Source organism: Coregonus lavaretus, assembly GCF_964263955.1.
Source record: "Coregonus lavaretus genome assembly, chromosome: 23".
Taxonomy (NCBI): Eukaryota; Metazoa; Chordata; class Actinopteri; order Salmoniformes; family Salmonidae; genus Coregonus; species Coregonus lavaretus.
Genome location: NC_140010.1, coordinates 1,785,076 through 1,802,030, shown reverse-complemented (window position 1 = coordinate 1,802,030; position 16,955 = coordinate 1,785,076). Strand labels below are relative to the sequence as shown.

The 16,955-nt window shown below is 47.4% G+C and overlaps 1 protein-coding gene across 1 annotated transcript in view; it reads right to left on the bottom strand.

Moving 5' to 3' along the window:
- ndc1 (NDC1 transmembrane nucleoporin) overlaps positions 1 to 8,274 on the bottom strand; it is a 37,541-nt gene extending 29,267 nt beyond the window's left edge. Inside the window, exons 1-8 of the mRNA XM_084139458.1 lie at positions 8,083 to 8,274; positions 7,185 to 7,305; positions 5,891 to 5,992; positions 5,440 to 5,614; positions 4,886 to 5,018; positions 2,577 to 2,685; positions 2,375 to 2,426; positions 507 to 639 (exon numbers count right to left, since the gene is read on the bottom strand). Of these exons, the coding sequence (XP_083995584.1) occupies positions 507 to 639; positions 2,375 to 2,426; positions 2,577 to 2,685; positions 4,886 to 5,018; positions 5,440 to 5,614; positions 5,891 to 5,992; positions 7,185 to 7,305; positions 8,083 to 8,121 (864 nt within the window). The 5' untranslated portion in view covers positions 8,122 to 8,274. The remainder of the gene's footprint in view (positions 1 to 506; positions 640 to 2,374; positions 2,427 to 2,576; positions 2,686 to 4,885; positions 5,019 to 5,439; positions 5,615 to 5,890; positions 5,993 to 7,184; positions 7,306 to 8,082) is intronic.
- Positions 8,275 to 16,955: the final 8,681 nt, after the last annotated feature.

Here is a 16,955-nt window from a genome sequence, read left to right as displayed (position 1 = left end):
TTAGGGTTAGATCCTGAGGAGCAGGACAGTGATGTATCGTACCAGGTCAGCAAGAGGAAGGTTAGGGGTCAGAGGTTAGGGTTAGGTCCTGAGGAGCAGGACAGTGATGTATCGTACCAGGTCAGCAAGAGGAAGGTTAGGGGTCAGAGGTTAGGGTTAGGTCCTGAGGAGCAGTACGGTGACGTACCAGGTGAAGGTTACGCCTTGATCAGACCGACAGCGTCATTGCATCAACGCTGCGTAATCAATTCTGCAGTCATATTTTTCCCATGATGTAATCCAACATGTTTAGTGGATATGTGAGCAACAAAAGTTCAACATTCACCTTTTACTACTATTTCTGTCACGTCTACTCATACAATCTGATGCATCTGAACTCACTGCAACTGTAACGCCGCAAGGCAAACGCAGCGTTGCATTGGAAAATAATGTACTTCTGGTGTACCAAAACGCAATGACGCTGTCGGTCTGATCGAGGTGTAAGGGGTCAGAGGAGCTATATGTACCTCGGTAACAAAGATCCGGAAGAGCAGCACTGTGGTGTACCAGGTGAGGAGGAGGAAGGTCCCACTGATCCACAGGTGATAGAGGAGAGATAGGTCCAAAAGACTAGACACACTGTCCAGGGAATGGATTGAACTAGAGGGGGAGACAAGAACACGTCTGTCATCGGTTCAGTCTGTCTTGCTGCATGTACCATTCCATTCCAGTGGAATACTGACATCACAAGTCCAGAATTTTTTTTTACGACGTATTCAATGCAGGACTTTTGTATTTATTATGGATCCCCATTAGCTGCTGCCAAGGCAGAAGCTACTCTTCCTGATGTCCAGCAAAATTAAGGCAGTTATACATTTAAAAAAAACATTACAATACATTCATAACAGATTTCACAGCACACTAAGACTTAAAATACATTAGGAAAGGAATATGAGGAGTCCTATCTAAATACAGCTATCTAGTAGTAGAGGGGTATCTGGGTGAGCTCCCTAGTAGTAGAGGGGTATCTGGGTGAGCTCCCTAGTAGTAGAGGGGTATCTGGGGGAGCTCCCTAGTAGTAGAGGGATATCTGGGTGAGCTCCCTAGTAGTAGAGGGGTATCTGGGTGAGCTCCCTAGTAGTAGAGGGATATCTGGGTGAGCTCCCTAGTAGTAGAGGGATATCTGGGTGAGCTCCCTAGTAGTAGAGGGGTATCTGGGTGAGCTCCCTAGTAGTAGAGGGGTATCTGGGTGAGCTCCCTAGTAGTAGAGGGGTATCTGGGTGAGCTCCCTAGTAGTAGAGGGGTATCTGGGTGAGCTCCCTAGTAGTAGAGGGATATCTGGGTGAGCTCCCTAGTAGTAGAGGGGTATCTGGGTGAGCTCCCTAGTAGTAGAGGGGTATCTGGGTGAGCTCCCTAGTAGTAGAGGGGTATCTGGGTGAGCTCCCTAGTAGTAGAGGGGTATCTGGGTGAGCTCCCTAGTAGTAGAGGGGTATCTGGGGGAGCTCCCTAGTAGTAGAGGGGTATCTGGGTGAGCTCCCTAGTAGTAGAGGGGTATCTGGGTGAGCTCCCTAGTAGTAGAGGGGTATCTGGGTGAGCTCCCTAGTAGTAGAGGGGTATCTGGGTGAGCTCCCTAGTAGTAGAGGGGTATCTGGGTGAGCTCCCTAGTAGTAGAGGGGTATCTGGGTGAGCTCCCTAGTAGTAGAGGGGTATCTGGGTGAGCTCCCTAGTAGTAGAGGGGTATCTGGGGGAGCTCCCTAGTAGTAGAGGGGTATCTGGGGGAGCTCCCTAGTAGTAGAGGGGTATCTGGGGGAGCTCCCTAGTAGTAGAGGGGTATCTGGGGGAGCTCCCTAGTAGTAGAGGGGTATCTGGGTGAGCTCCCTAGTAGTAGAGGGGTATCTGGGTGAGCTCCCTAGTAGTAGAGGGGTATCTGGGTGAGCTCCCTAGTAGTAGAGGGGTATCTGGGTGAGCTCCCTAGTAGTAGAGGGATATCTGGGTGAGCTCCCTAGTAGTAGAGGGATATCTGGGTGAGCTCCCTAGTAGTAGAGGGAGATCTGGGGGAGCTCCCTAGTAGTAGAGGGGTATCTGGGGGAGCTCCCTAGTAGTAGAGGGGTATCTGGGGGAGCTCCCTAGTAGTAGAGGGGTATCTGGGTGAGCTCCCTAGTAGTAGAGGGGTATCTGGGTGAGCTCCCTATTAGTAGAGGGGTATCTGGGGGAGCTCCCTAGTAGTAGAGGGGTATCTGGGGGAGCTCCCTAGTAGTAGAGGGATATCTGGGTGAGCTCCCTAGTAGTAGAGGGGTATCTGGGTGAGCTCCCTAGTAGTAGAGGGGTATCTGGGTGAGCTCCCTAGTAGTAGAGGGGTATCTGGGTCAGATTCAAATGATATCATGATGTTAACCTGTTGATGTTGAGGTCAAGTGTTTTACAGATCCACGCTCGTGGGGCATATCCTGAAAGACAGGGAGATAGACGTCATTAACAATACCTTCATCATTTGACTACAGAACAGTTGGGAGACACCCCACTGCATATATACCGGTGAATACCTCATACGCAAAACAGAGCTTTGACGGACTTCGGTAATGTCTTCTTCATCTTACCCAGGAAGAAATAGAGGAGGAGGAAGTTCCTGAGAGAGTAGAGAGCCTGAACAGCACTGGCTTTCACCACTAGGGGCAGAGTTCCCTTGAAGCGGAGGTACTTGTATTGCTGAAACATGAAAAGCAGAGCAGTGGAGGCTGCTGAGGGGAGGAGGCTCATAATAATGTCTGGAATGGAGTAAATGGGATGGTATCACACACAGAGACGGGGTTTCCATGGTTTCCATGTGTTTGACTCCATTCCATTGACTCCATTCCAGACATTATTATGAGCCTCCTCCGCTAAGCAGCCTGAGGAGAACAGGGCACTTCCTGATGTCTCATAACATAGTTACATTTACATTCTAGTCATTTAGCAGACGCTCTTATCCAGAGCGACTTACAGGATCAATTAGGGTTAAGTGCCTTGCTAGTTCTGTCAAAAGGTAACAGAAACTATAATGCCCAACACTAGTAGACGTCGATGGGTTATGTTCAGTAGGGCGCACCGTAGGAAAATGAAAAATCACATTTAAATAAATATTCAGACCCTTTACTCAGTACTTTGTTGAAGCACCTTTGGCAGCGATTACAGCCTCGAGTCTTCTTGGGTATGACGCTACAAGCTTGTCACACCTGTATTTGGGGAGTTTCTCCCATTCTTCTCTGCAGATCCTCTCAAGCTCTGTAAGGTTGGATGGGGAGCGTCGCTGCACAGCTATTTTCAGGTCTCTCCAAGGTTGTTCGATCGGGTTCAAGTCCGGGCTCTGGCTGGGCCACTCAAGGACATTCAGAGACTTGTCCCAAAGCCACTCCTGCGTTGTCTTGGCTGTGTGCTTAGGGTCGTTGTCCTGTTTGAAGGTAAACCTTCGCCCCAGTCTGAGGTCCTGAGCGCTCTGGAGCAGGTTTTCATCAAGGATCTCTGTACTTTGCTCCGTTCATCTTTCCCTCGATCCTGACTAGTCTCCCAGTCCCTGCCGCTGAAAAACATCCCCACAGCATGATGCTGCCACCACCATGCTTCACCGTAGGGATGGTGCCATGTTTCCTCCAGATGTGATGCTTGGCTTTCAGGCCAAAGAGTTCAATCTTGGTTTCATCAGACCAGAGAATCTTGTTTCTCATGGTCTGAGAGTCCTTTAGGTGCCTTTTGGCAAACTCCAAGCGGGCTGTCATATGCCTTTTACTGACGAGTGGCCTCAGTCTGGCCACTCCACCATAAAGGCCTGATTGGTGGAGTGCTGTAGAGATGGTTGTCCTTCTGGAAGGTTCTCCCATCTCCACAGAGGAAATCTGGAGCTCTGTCAGAGTGACCATCGGGTTCTTGGTCACCTCCCTGACCAAGACCCTTCTCCCCCGATTGCTCAGTTTGGCCGGGCGGCCAGCTCTAGGAAGTGTCTTGGTGCTTCCATTTAAGAATGATGGAATCCACTGTGTTCTTGGGGACCTTCAATGCTGCAGACATTTTTTGGTACCCTTCCCCAGATCTGTGCCTCGACACAATCCTGTCTCGGAGCTCTACGGACAATTCCTTCAACCTCATGGCTTGGTTTTTGTCTGAACTGAAACGGGTTTGTAAAGAGGAATGTTCCATAATTCCTCCTGACTGTTGTTCAGGTCTGATCTGCAACTACAGAAAACGTTTGGTCGAGGTTATTGCTGCCAAAGGAGGGTCAACCAGTTATTAAATCCAAGGGCTCATATCCTTTTCCCACCATGCACTGTGAATGTTTACACGGTTTGTTCAATAAAGACATGAAAACTTATCATTGTTTGTGTGTTATTAGTTTTAGCACACTGTGGTTGTCTATTGTTTTGACTTAGATCAAGATCAGACCAAATTTTATGACCAATTTATGCAGAAATCCAGGTAATTCCAAAGGGTTCACATACTTTTTCTTGCCACAGTATTTGTTTAGCGGAGATCTGAAGAAAAAAAAGCATCTAACAACACACTCGGAAGTTCTGAAGCAGTCGGTTAATAACAACTGCAACTTTATTAACCTAGCTAGCCAGCCCATAGAGACAGCACTGCAGGTTTTGTAGACTTGAGCTGCAACAGATTTCCACAATGATTTTCACAAATTGCTACAAACATTACTATAACGACAAAATGAAACAAGGCACACCTGTTAATTGAAATGGTCGAGAGAATGCCAAGTGTGTGCAAAGCTGTCATCCAGGCAAAGGGTGAATATTTGAAAAATTTGTTTAACACTTATTTGGTTACTACATGATTCCATACGTGTTATTTCATAGTTGATGTCTTCACTATTATTCTAGAAGGTAGAAAACAGATAGTAAGTAAATAAATGAAGAAGAGTATGTACCCGCATGGTGTGGAACGAGACGTAGTTGATGTTGTGGACCACGCCCAGCAGGCTGTGGCTGTATCCGATGAAGGCCCCCACCAGCAGCAGCACCAGGTGGTATTCATTCAGGCACATCTCAGGACCACTACTACTGTAACCAACACAACAACAGACAGAGATATGGGGAAGTTACAACAAAACCCAAAAAACTTATGAGGACTGTTTTTTTTGTTTTGTTTTTTTACTCGTATAGGGGAAAACAAGTAAGAATGTTTCACTAAAGTAAACTTGAGGTCCCCAACCTCCACCGAAATGTTGACCAAATATTATGAATAAAAGTATTCTTCCATAAATAAGGAATTACTACTCTACAGCCATGAGGTGTATGCAGGAACTAGCCAACCAGGCTAGTAGTTTTACCGGGTCCAACATGTACCAATTGGTATCGAAAAGTACAACACTTCCCTAGCAGGCAGGCTAGTTTGACAAGTTTTCTACTAGCCCAGTCTGAAAAGTACTAGCCTCGGGCCAGCGGTGTACGGCAGGTAAAAACACGTTGTGTGGTGTCTCACCTCTCTTCCTGGGTACAGGGGTGCCCCAAGGCCCGGTAGCGCCCTCCGATGGTGAAGGCACAACACCAAGCCACTACAACACCCATGATACAGTGCGCCAATGAGTGGACGAACTGACGGGGGTGAAGCACCTGACCTAGGAGGTCGATCTTGGAGCAGGCGATGGATGGGACGACTGGTGGAAATCAATCAATCAAACAATAAATAAAAGAGGGTGAATGCTGGGACTATGTATGTCCCAGGCCATTGGCACCTCCACATACAAAGCCACCTACACAGTATAGGGAGAGCATCGTTTTTTTTGTCAGTATTTGTATTTTCAAACGCACTATGTCCTCGCTCCACCCATTGCACCCTGATTCAATCTAAAGAAATGGAGTGCAGCAATCACCTCCGGCTCCTTTCACTCAGAACTGTCATCCCTGGGAGAACCCTTCATTGTCTGACTCACCTGTGTAATACTCCAGGTTGAAGAAGCCCACCAGCAGCACCACTCCACATAGCAGGATGAAGGAGAAGATGGTGCTGGCACTGGTCAGTAGGGACAAGCATTCTGTAAGCAGACAACACTCTTTTATAGGCTGCTTATCAACAGTCTTAGACATACTGAATACCTACGTATAGCCATCTACTGGCACTGGTCAACAGGGGCCAAGCATTCTAGAACGAGGCATTCGAAAAATGTGCTTACCAGCAGTCTCCGACATAACTTTCTTAGCTGGCTACATAGCCAGAGAACGACCACAGTAAGGGAAGTTAGTCTGACTGGCTCCTAGCAACAGTAAGGGAAGTTAGTCTGACTGGCTCCTAGCAACAGTAAGGGAAGTTAGTCTGACTGGCTCCTAGCAACAGTAAGGGAAGTTAGTCTGACTGGCTCCTAGCAACAGTAAGGGAAGTTAGTCTGACTGGCTCCTAGCAACAGTAAGGGAAGTTAGTCTGACTGGCTCCTAGCAACAGTAAGGGAAGTTAGTCTGACTGGCTCCTAGCAACAGTAAGGGAAGTTAGTCTGACTGGCTCCTAGCAACAGTAAGGGAAGTTAGTCTGACTGGCTCCTAGCAACAGTAAGGGAAGTTAGTCTGACTGGCTCCTAGCAACAGTAAGGGAAGTTAGTCTGACTGGCTCCTAGCAACAGTAAGGGAAGTTAGTCTGACTGGCTCCTAGCAACAGTAAGGGAAGTTAGTCTGACTGGCTCCTAGCAACAGTAAGGGAAGTTAGTCTGACTGGCTCCTAGCAACAGTAAGGGAAGTTAGTCTGACTGGCTCCTAGCAACAGTAAGGGAAGTTAGTCTGACTGGCTCCTAGCAACAGTAAGGGAAGTTAGTCTGACTGGCTCCTAGCAACAGTAAGGGAAGTTAGTCTGACTGGCTCCTAGCAACAGTAAGCTAATTCAATTTGACATTGTGTACAAGGTGAGTATATTACATTTACAGTTTAGTCATTTAGCAGACGCTCTTATCCAGAGCGACTTACAGTTAGTGAGTGCATACATGTTTTTTTGTTTTGTTTTTGGTCATACTGCCCCCCCTCGTGGGAAACAAACCCACATCCCTGCTGGCCAAACCCTCCCCTACCCTGGACGACGCTGGACCAATTGCGCGCCGCCCATGGGTCTCCCGGTCGCGGCAGGCTGCGACAGAGCCTGGACTCGAACCAGGATCTCTAGTGGCACAGCTAGCACTGCGATAGAGTGCCATAGACCACTGCGCCACTCGGGAGTCGAGCTTTGGTTTGTGAGTGTTCTCTTACCTGATATCCAGTGTATAGGGTGAAACAGACTGAATCTGCTGAGAACTACAAACAGAGCTGTGGTGGGAAGCAGTAGCAGGACAGACCAGGCCATACTGGCTACCGCTCGCCAACAGATCACCTGGAAACAACATAATTCATTCAGATACATTACTGCTCGCCAACAGATCACCTGGAAACACCAACATTCATACCAACTTTGCAAATGCAACCACTGACTTTTTCCTCATTTGTGTTGCTCAAACTCAGCGAATGGCATTACGTTTTATTGTTCTACTGACGTTGGTAACCAGTTTATAATAGCAATAAGACACCTCGGGGGTTTGTGGTATATGGCCAATATACCACGGCTAACAGCTGTATCCAGGCACTCAGCTTTGCATCATGCTTAACAACACGAATTATGCTTCTAATGTAGTTACAAGTTACTATGATATTGCTTCTTAATTGGATCGATAACATTATGGAAAAAGGGTTTATTGTATAAATACTCTCTTGTTGTGGAAAAAAAAATGGGGCTAGTTTGCAGGCCTTTTGTGCTACTTTTGAGTCGTATGTATTGGAGTAGAAATTGTAGCTTGACCTGGCAACCCTGCTGCTGAAGCCAGACCCTCTGGTCAAAGCTGAATGCTACGTTAACTACTACCTAGCTTACGTGAAACTTGAAAATCTAGCTAGCTTTTCTAACATTTCTACAATTACAGCCAGCCAGCCAACAACTAGTGTTATTGTTGTTATACTAGCAATAAAATATAGCTACTATATCTAGCTAATGTTACTAGCTAACTAGTTAGTTACTAGCAAGCTACCTACTGTAATTGGATAACATCCACGGGTAGCCAGATAACTAACTAGCTAGCTAACTGTGGTTTAGTCGTTTAAATAGGGCAGTGCTTACCTTACGAACGAACCAACAACTTTGATCCGCAGAAAACATTTTTGTTTCGATAAAGATTTTGATCTGACTGCAAAAAAAAAAAGTGTTTTAAAAAAAGTGCTAGCTAGTTGTCAAACTCCTAGAGAACATTCCATTCTTGTGCAGTTTCCCATATAGCGCGGCACATGCATTCAAAGGACATGTCAGGACCCCTTTCAAATGTTGTCCAGAGAGAGAGAGTACAGTATGAAGATAGGCCAAAACTGCTTCTCCAATTGAAATCCCGACGTTGGCTAATTAAGCGCATGCGTAGAAAAACGTCATCCGGTCTAACGGTCGTCCGGCGCCAAACTGCGCATGTGCAGGCCGTCTAATCCAAGGCACTCCATCGATGTAAAGTTGTTTTTTGACGAAAATTAAAACGTGTCAGTTTGTCACTTTCACGAGGTTGGAGTAATAACATGTTCAACTACTTAAGACATTGGCTCAAATCTCGGTTCTGCCTTTAGATTTCGAGAAAATTAACAATTAATGAATAACGTTTCACTTCTCTCATTGGCTTCTCAAACCCGAAACCCCGGCCTAGTCCGTTTGGTCCGTTTCTGAAGCGTCACCGGAAGTGTCGTGATGTTGCGCTTCTGGGTTTAGAAACTCTGTGGTCTGTCCCATAAAAATGAGGTGGTGGGCAGAAGCTGAAAAACGTGAAGTTGATCAATCCCCGTCGAGGGAGGAGCTGACGTTTTGTATATGGCAGTACAACATTCTTATGATGACTATAAAATTAGTTGGCACCTTAATTTCTTGCACCTTTTCTCATAAAAAGTATATTTCAACACCTTGTCTGCTCAGGCAAATTCGCCGAACTGCTAAACTTGGAACCAATCAGAACTCCCTTACATACCCCTCGTGATGAAGGCAGCCAATGGCTGTAGGATGTAAACACAGCCTCAAATTAACACTCGAGCTGCTTACTGGGAGGTGATACATTTGGAGTGTGCGACTCTCTTTGTATTTATAGCTTACAGTGAATCATGTTTTGGTATGATTATATGTCTCATTTTAAGTAACTAGCTGCAGGCATAAAGAAACATTAAATCATATACTTTGCATAGAAACCCAAATAAAAGCATGTAGATAGAATGATGTATGCTAGAATGGAGGTTTAAAAACGACAGCAGCATATGCATATTAGCCAACAAAGCATAGCCTACACATACAGCATACCTTGCAATACAATAATCTCTAAAAACAGTTGTACAATGTGCTGTGCAAAAAAACCAATTTGAGTTCTCCAATAGCAGCTGCCCAATACAATGGTGGGCATAATGTTGGATGCATTTTAACATTTACATTTTACATTTACGTCATTTAGCAGACGCTCTTATCATTTACACATTTACATTTACGTCATTTAGCAGACGCTCTTATCCAGAGCGACTTACAAATAGGTGCATTCACCTTATAGCCAGTGGGACAACCACTTTACAATTTATTTATTAAAAAAAAAAAAATTGGGGGGGGGTTGGGGTAAGGGGGGGGTAGAAGGATTACTTTGTCCTATCCCAGGCATTCCTTAAAGAGGTGGGGTTTCAAATGTCTCCGGAAGGTGGTGAGTGACTCCGCTGTCCTGGCGTCGTGAGGGAGCTTGTTCCACCATTGGGGTGCCAGAGCAGCGAACAGTTTTGACTGGGCTGAGCGGGAACTATGCTTCCGCAGAGGTAGGGGAGCCAGCAGGCCAGAGGTGGATGAACGCAATGCCCTCGTTTGGGTGTAGGGACTGATCAGAAACTGAAGGTACGGAGGTGCCGTTCCCCTCACAGCTCCGTAGGCAAGCACCATGGTCTTGTAGCAGATGCGAGCTTCAACTGGAAGCCAGTGGAGTGTGCGGAGGAGCGGGGTGACGTGAAAGAACTTGGGAAGTTTGAACACCAGACGGGCTGCGGCATTCTGGATGATTTGTAGGGGTTTAATGGTACAGGCAGGGAGCCCAGCCAACAGCGAGTTGCTGTAATCCAGACGGGAGATGACAAGTGCCTGGATTAGGACCTGTGCCGCTTCCTGTGTAAGGCAGGGTCGTACTCTCCAAATGTTGTAGAGCATGAACCTACAGGATCGGGTCACCGCCTTGATGTTAGAGGAGACCGACAGGGTGTTGTCCAGGGTCACGCCAAGGCTCTTCGCACTCTGGGAGGAGGACACAACGGAGTTGTCAACCGTGATGGCGAGATCATGGAACGGGCAGTCCTTCCCCGGGAGGAAGAGCAGCTCCGTCTTGCCAAGGTTCAGCTTGAGGTGGTGATCCGTCATCCATACTGATATGTCTGCCAGACATGCAGAGATGCGATTCGCCACCTGGTTATCAGAAGGGGGAAAGGAGAAGATTAGTTGTGTGTCGTCAGCGTAGCAATGATAGGAGAGGCCATGTAAGGATATGACAGAGCCAAGTGACTTGGTGTATAGCGAGAATAGGAGAGGGCCTAGAACTGAGCCCTGGGGGACACCAGTGGTGAGAGCACGTGGTGCGGAGACAGCTTCTCGCCACGCCACTTGGTAGGAGCGACCGGTCAGGTAGGACGCAATCCAAGAGTGAGCCGCGCCGGAGATGCCCAGCTCGGAGAGGGTGGAGAGGAGGATCTGATGGTTCACAGTATCAAAGGCAGCAGACAGGTCTAGAAGGACAAGAGCAGAGGAGAGAGAGTTAGCTTTAGCAGTGCGGAGAGCCTCCGTGACACAGAGAAGAGCAGTCTCAGTTGAATGACCAGTCTTGAAACCTGACTGGTTTGGATCAAGAAGGTCATTCTGAGAGAGATAGCAAGAGAGTTGGCTAAAGACGGCACGCTCAATAGTTTTGGAGAGAAAAGAGAGAAGGGATACTGGTCTGTAGTTGTTGACATCAGAGGGATCGAGTGTTGGTTTTTTGAGAAGGGGTGCAACTCTCGCTCTCTTGAAGACGGAAGGGACATAGCCAGCGGTCAAGGATGAGTTGATCAGCGAGGTGAGGTAAGGGAGAAGGTCACCGGAGATGGTCTGGAGAAGAGAGGAGGGGATAGGGTCAAGCGGGCAGGTTGTTGGGCGGCCTGCCGTCACAAGTCGCAAGATTTTATCTGGAGAGAGAGGGGAGAAAGAGGTCAAAGCATAGGGTAGGGCAGTGTGAGCAGGACCAGCAGTGTCATTTGACTTAACAAGGGAGGAGAATGTGGCAAAGAGCTTCCTAGGGTTAGAGGCGGATGCTTGGAATTTAGAGTGGTAGAAAGTGGCCTTAGCAGCAGAAACAGATGAAGAAAATGTAGAGAGGAGGGAGTGAAAAGATGCCAGGTCCGCAGGGAGTCTAGTTTTCTTCCATTTCCGCTCAGCTGCCCGGAGCTCTGTTCTGTGAGCTCGCAATGAGTCATCAAGCCACGGAGCTGGAGGGGTGGACCGAGCCGGCCGGGAGGATAGGGGACATAGAGAGTCAAAGGATGCAGAAAGGGAGGAGAGGAGGGTTGAGGAGGCAGAATCAGGAGATTGGAGGGAGAAGGATTGAGCAGAGGGAAGAGATGATAGGATGGAAGAGGAGAGAGTAGCGGGAGAGAGAGAGCGAAGGTTGCGACGGCGCATTACCATCTGTGTAGGGGCAGAGTGAGTAGTGTTGGAGGAGAGGGAGAGAGAAAAGGATACAAAGTAGTGGTCGGAGACTTGGAGGGGAGTTGCAGTGAGATTAGTAGAAGAACAGCATCTAGTAAAGATGAGGTCAAGCGTATTGCCTGCCTTGTGAGAAGGGGGGGACGGTGAGAGGGTGAGGTCAAAAGAGGAGAGGAGTGGAAAGAAGGAGGCAGAGAGAAATGAGTCAAATGTAGACGTAGGTTGAAATCCCCCAGAACTGTGAGGGGTGAGCCATCCTCAGGAAAGGAACTTATCAAGGCGTCAAGCTCATTGATGAACTCTCCAAGGGAACCTGGAGGGCGATAGATGACAAGGATATTAAGCTTAAATGGGCTAGTGACTGTGACAGCATGGAATTCAAATGAGGAGATAGACAGATGGGTTAGGGGAAAAATTGAGAATGTCCACTTGGGAGAGATGAGGATTCCTGTGCCACCACCCCGCTGACCAGATGCTCTCGGGTATGCGAGAACACATGGTCAGACGAGGAGAGAGCAGTAGGAGTAGCAGTGTTTTCAGTGGTAATCCATGTTTCCGTCAGCGCCAAGAAGTCGAGGGACTGGAGGGTAGCATAGGCTGAGATGAACTCTGCCTTGTTGGTAGCAGAACGGCAGTTCCAGAGGCTGCCTGAGACCTGGAACTCCAGGTGTGGGGTGCGTGCAGGGACCACCAGGTTAGAGAGGCAGCAGCCACGCGGTGTGAGGCGTTTGTGTAGCCTGTGCGGAGAGGAGAGAACAGGGATAGGCAGAGGCATAGTTGACAGGCTGCAGCAGATGGCTACAATAATGCAGAGGAGATCGGAATGAAAGCGACTTACAAATTGTTGCATTCAGTGGGATAACCACTTTACAATATTTTTTTATTTTTGGGGGTGGGATAAGGGGGGTAGAAGGATTACTTTATCCTATCCCAGGGTTTCAAGTGTCTCCGGAAGGTGGCGAGTGACTCCGCTGTAAGCCAGTTGAGAACAAGTTCTCATTTACAACTGCGACCTGGCCAAGATAAAGCAAAGCAGTGCAATAAAAACAACAGAGTTACATATGGGGTAAAACAAAACATAAAGTCAAAAATACAACATAAAATATATATACAGTGTGTTCAAATGTAGCAAGTTATGGAGGTAAGGCAATAAATAGGCCATAGTGCAAAATAATTACAATTAGTATTAACACTGGAATGATAGATGTGCAAGAGATGATATGCAAATAGAGATACTGGGGTGCAAATGAGCAAAATAAATAACAATAACAATATGGGGATGAGGTAGTTGGGCGGGCTAATTTCAGATGGGCTGTGTACAGGTGCAGTGATCGGTAAGGTGCTCTGACAACTGATGCTTAAAGTTAGTGAGGGAGATAAGAGTCTCCAGCTTCAGAGATTTTTGCAATTCGTTCCAGTCATTAGCAGCAGAGAACTGGAAGGAATGGTGGCCAAAGGAGGTGTTGGCTTTGGGGATGACCAGTGAGATATACCTGCTGGAGCACATACTACGGGTGGGTGTTGCTATGGTGACCAATGAGCTAAGATAAGGCGGGGATTTGCCTAGCAGTGATTTATAGATGGCCTGGAGCCAGTGGATTTGGCGACGAATATGTAGTGAGGACCAGCCAACAAGAGCGTACAGGTCACAGTGGTGGGTAGTATATGGGGCTTTGGTGACAAAACGGATGGCACTGTGATAGACTACATCCAATTTGCTGAGTAGAGTGTTGGAGGCTATTTTGTAAATGACATTGCCGAAGTCAAGGATCGGTAGGATAGTCAGTTTTACGAGGGCATGTTTGGCAGCATGAGTGAAGGAGGCTTTGTTGCGAAATAGGAAGCCGATTCTAGATTTAACTTTGGATTGGAGATGCTTAATGTGAGTCTGGAAGGAGAGTTTACAGTCTAACCAGACACCTAGGTATTTGTAGTTGTCCACATACTCTAGGACAGACCCGTCGAGAGTAGTGATTCTAGTCGGGTGTGCGGTGCCAGCAGCGTTCGATTGAAGAGCATGCATTTAGTTTTACTAGCGTTTAAGAGCAGTTGGAGGCTACTGAAGGATTGTTGTATGGCATTGAAGCTCGTTTGGAGGTTTGTTAACACAGTGTCCAATGAAGGGCCAGATGTATACAAAATGGTGTCGTCTGCGTAGAGGTGGATCTGAGAGTCACCAGCAGCAAGAGCGACATCATTGATATACACGGAGAAAAGAGTCGCCCCAAGAATTGAACCCTGTGGCACCCCCATAGAGACGGCCAGAGGTCCAGACAACAGGCTCTCCGATTTGACACATTGAACTCTATCTGAGAAGTAGTTGGTGAACCAGGCGAGGCAGTCATTTGAGAAACCAATTGGACTATAAGGTCTGGAGAATGATAATGAGCCTGTAGGATTATAGAAAAGAACTTGGGAAATGAATGTTGGAGTTTCAAATACTAAATGTTCAGTGAATGTGATATATATACACTGCTCAAAAAAATAAAGGGAACACTTAAACAACACAATGTAACTCCAAGTCAATCACACTTCTGTGAAATCAAACTGTCCACTTAGGAAGCAACACTGATTGACAATAAATGTCACATGCTGTTGTGCAAATGGAATAAACAACAGGTGGAAATTATAGGCAATTAGCAAGACACCCCCAATAAAGAAGTGGTTCTGCAGGTGGTGACCACAGACCACTTCTCAGTTCCTATGCTTCCTGGCTGATGTTTTGGTCACTTTTGAATGCTGGCGGTGCTTTCACTCTAGTGGTAGCATGAGACGGAGTCTACAACCCACACAAGTGGCTCAGGTAGTGCAGCTCATCCAGGATGGCACATCAATGCGAGCTGTGGCAAGAAGGTTTGCTGTGTCAGTCAGCGTAGTGTCCAGAGCATGGAGGCGCTACCAGGAGACAGGCTAGTACATCAGGAGACGTGGAGGAGGCCGTAGGAGGGCAACAACCCAGCAGCAGGACCACTACCTCCGCCTTTGTGCAAGGAGGAGCAGGAGGAGCACTGCCAGAGCCCTGCAAAATGACCTCCAGCAGGCCACAAATGTGCATGTGTCTGCTCAAACGGTCAGAAACAGACTCCATGAGGGTGGTATGAGGGCCCGACGTCCACAGGTGGGGGTTGTGCTTACAGCCCAACACCGTGCAGGACGTTTGGCATTTGCCAGAGAACACCAAGATTGGCAAATTCGCCACTGGCGCCCTGTGCTCGTCACAGATGAAAGCAGGTTCACACTGAGCACATGTGACAGACGTGACAGAGTCTGGAGACGCCGTGGAGAACGTTCTGCTGCCTGCAACATCCTCCAGCATGACCGGTTTGGCGGTGGGTCAGTCATGGTGTGGGGTGGCATTTCTTTGGGGGGCCGCACAGCCCTCCATGTGCTCACCAGAGGTAGCCTGACTGCCATTAGGTACCGAGATGAGATCCTCAGACCCCTTGTGATACCATATGCTGGTGTGGTTGGCCCTGGGTTCCTCCTAATGCTAGACCTCATGTGGCTGGATTGTGTCAGCAGTTCCTGCAAGAGGAAGGCATTGATGCTATGGACTGGCCCGCCCGTTCCCCAGACCTGAATCCAATTGAGCACATCTGGGACATCATGTCTCGCTCCATCCACCAACGCCACGTTGACCACAGACTGTCCAGGAGTTGGCGGATGCTTTAGTCCAGGTCTGGGAGGAGATCCCTCAGGAGACCATCCGCCACCTCATCAGGAGCATGCCCAGGCGTTGTAGGGAGGTCATACAGGCACGTGGAGGCCACACACACTACTGAGCCTCATTTTGACTTGTTTTAAGGACATTACATCAAAGTTGGATCAGCCTGTAGTGTGGTTTTCCACTTTTAATTTTGAGGGTGACTCCAAATCCAGACCTCCATGGGTTGATACATTTGATTTCCATTGATAATTTTTTGTGTGATTTTGTTGTCAGCACATTCAACTATGTAAAGAAAAAAGTATTTAATAAGATTATTTCATTCATTCAGATCTAGGATGTGTTGTTTAAGTGTTCCATTTATTTTTTTGAGCAGTGCATTTAGGTGGTTTAAATGATGAACTTTCCTACTAACCTTCTAAAGGTTGATGATGCCAATCCATTCATTATTCTACTAACTATGACTGAGTGTGAGACGTTTTCCATAATGTAAGTTTCATGCATTAAAACAAATAGTGTTTCACCATTTATTGTGTAGGGAGACAAAATAGCAAAGGTGTCTCAGGCAGTATGTGAAGTATCTAAATATAGTGTAACCTACCAATCAATGTATATCAAGTGCTGTGGAGGGCACAATCTTTACAATGTTGCAGTCCAGATATGAGAGCTTTACCATCTCTGCCAAAAGCCTGGGCCTCTGATGGAGACTGTAGAACTGTCATCAACCCATGCTTCAGTATTCCCCCTTCTCTCTAGGAGCATTCATGTGCCCAGGCGACATTGGCGTATCGAAAAGGATCCCACCCTGGTCACCAATGTAGCAAACCGATGTAAGGAGAGACAAGTGCCTTAGCAGAATTCTACCCACTGCATGTTACAATAGTAAAAATAATCTGTGTGTCACCTCGTCAAACTTATTCTATATTGAATTTAGTCTTCGAGATGCTGTGACAAGCATGTGTATCTGTAGTCGGTGCTCTTCAACTCTGAAATACACCGTCTTCACAGTCTAGTGCAGGGTTCTTCAATTCCGGTCCTGGAGGGGGCCGAAACACCTCTGTTTTTCATCCTCTCCTTCTAATCAAGGGCTAATTCAGACCTGGGACACCAGGTGAGTGCAATTAACTACCAGGTAGAAATAAGAAACAGAAGTGTTTCGGCCCTCCAGGACCGGAATTGAAGAACCATGGTCTAGTGCAAGACAAAACCCACAAAGAAAAGACAGCAGGCCAATGCATGTGTAGTCTCAATGTCTAATAGTGACGGCAGGGCTGGTTCAAACTGCAGTAGGATGGTTCTCCTCACAGGTGAGGGAATCAGCTGAGCCCATGCTTGCTGAATAGCACCTGGTTGGTCTCTGGGAGCAGGACACAGGAGAGGAGAGCTGAATAGCACCTGGTTGGTCTCTGGGAGCAGGACACAGGAGAGGAGAGCTGAATAGCACCTGGTTGGTCTCTGGGAGCAGGACACAGGAGAGGAGAGCTGAATAGCATCTGGTTGGTCTCTGGGAGCAGGACACAGGAGAGGAGAGCTGAATAGCACCTGGTTGGTCTCTGGGAGCAGGACACAGGAGAGGAGAGCTGAATAGCACCTGGTTGGTCTCTGGGAG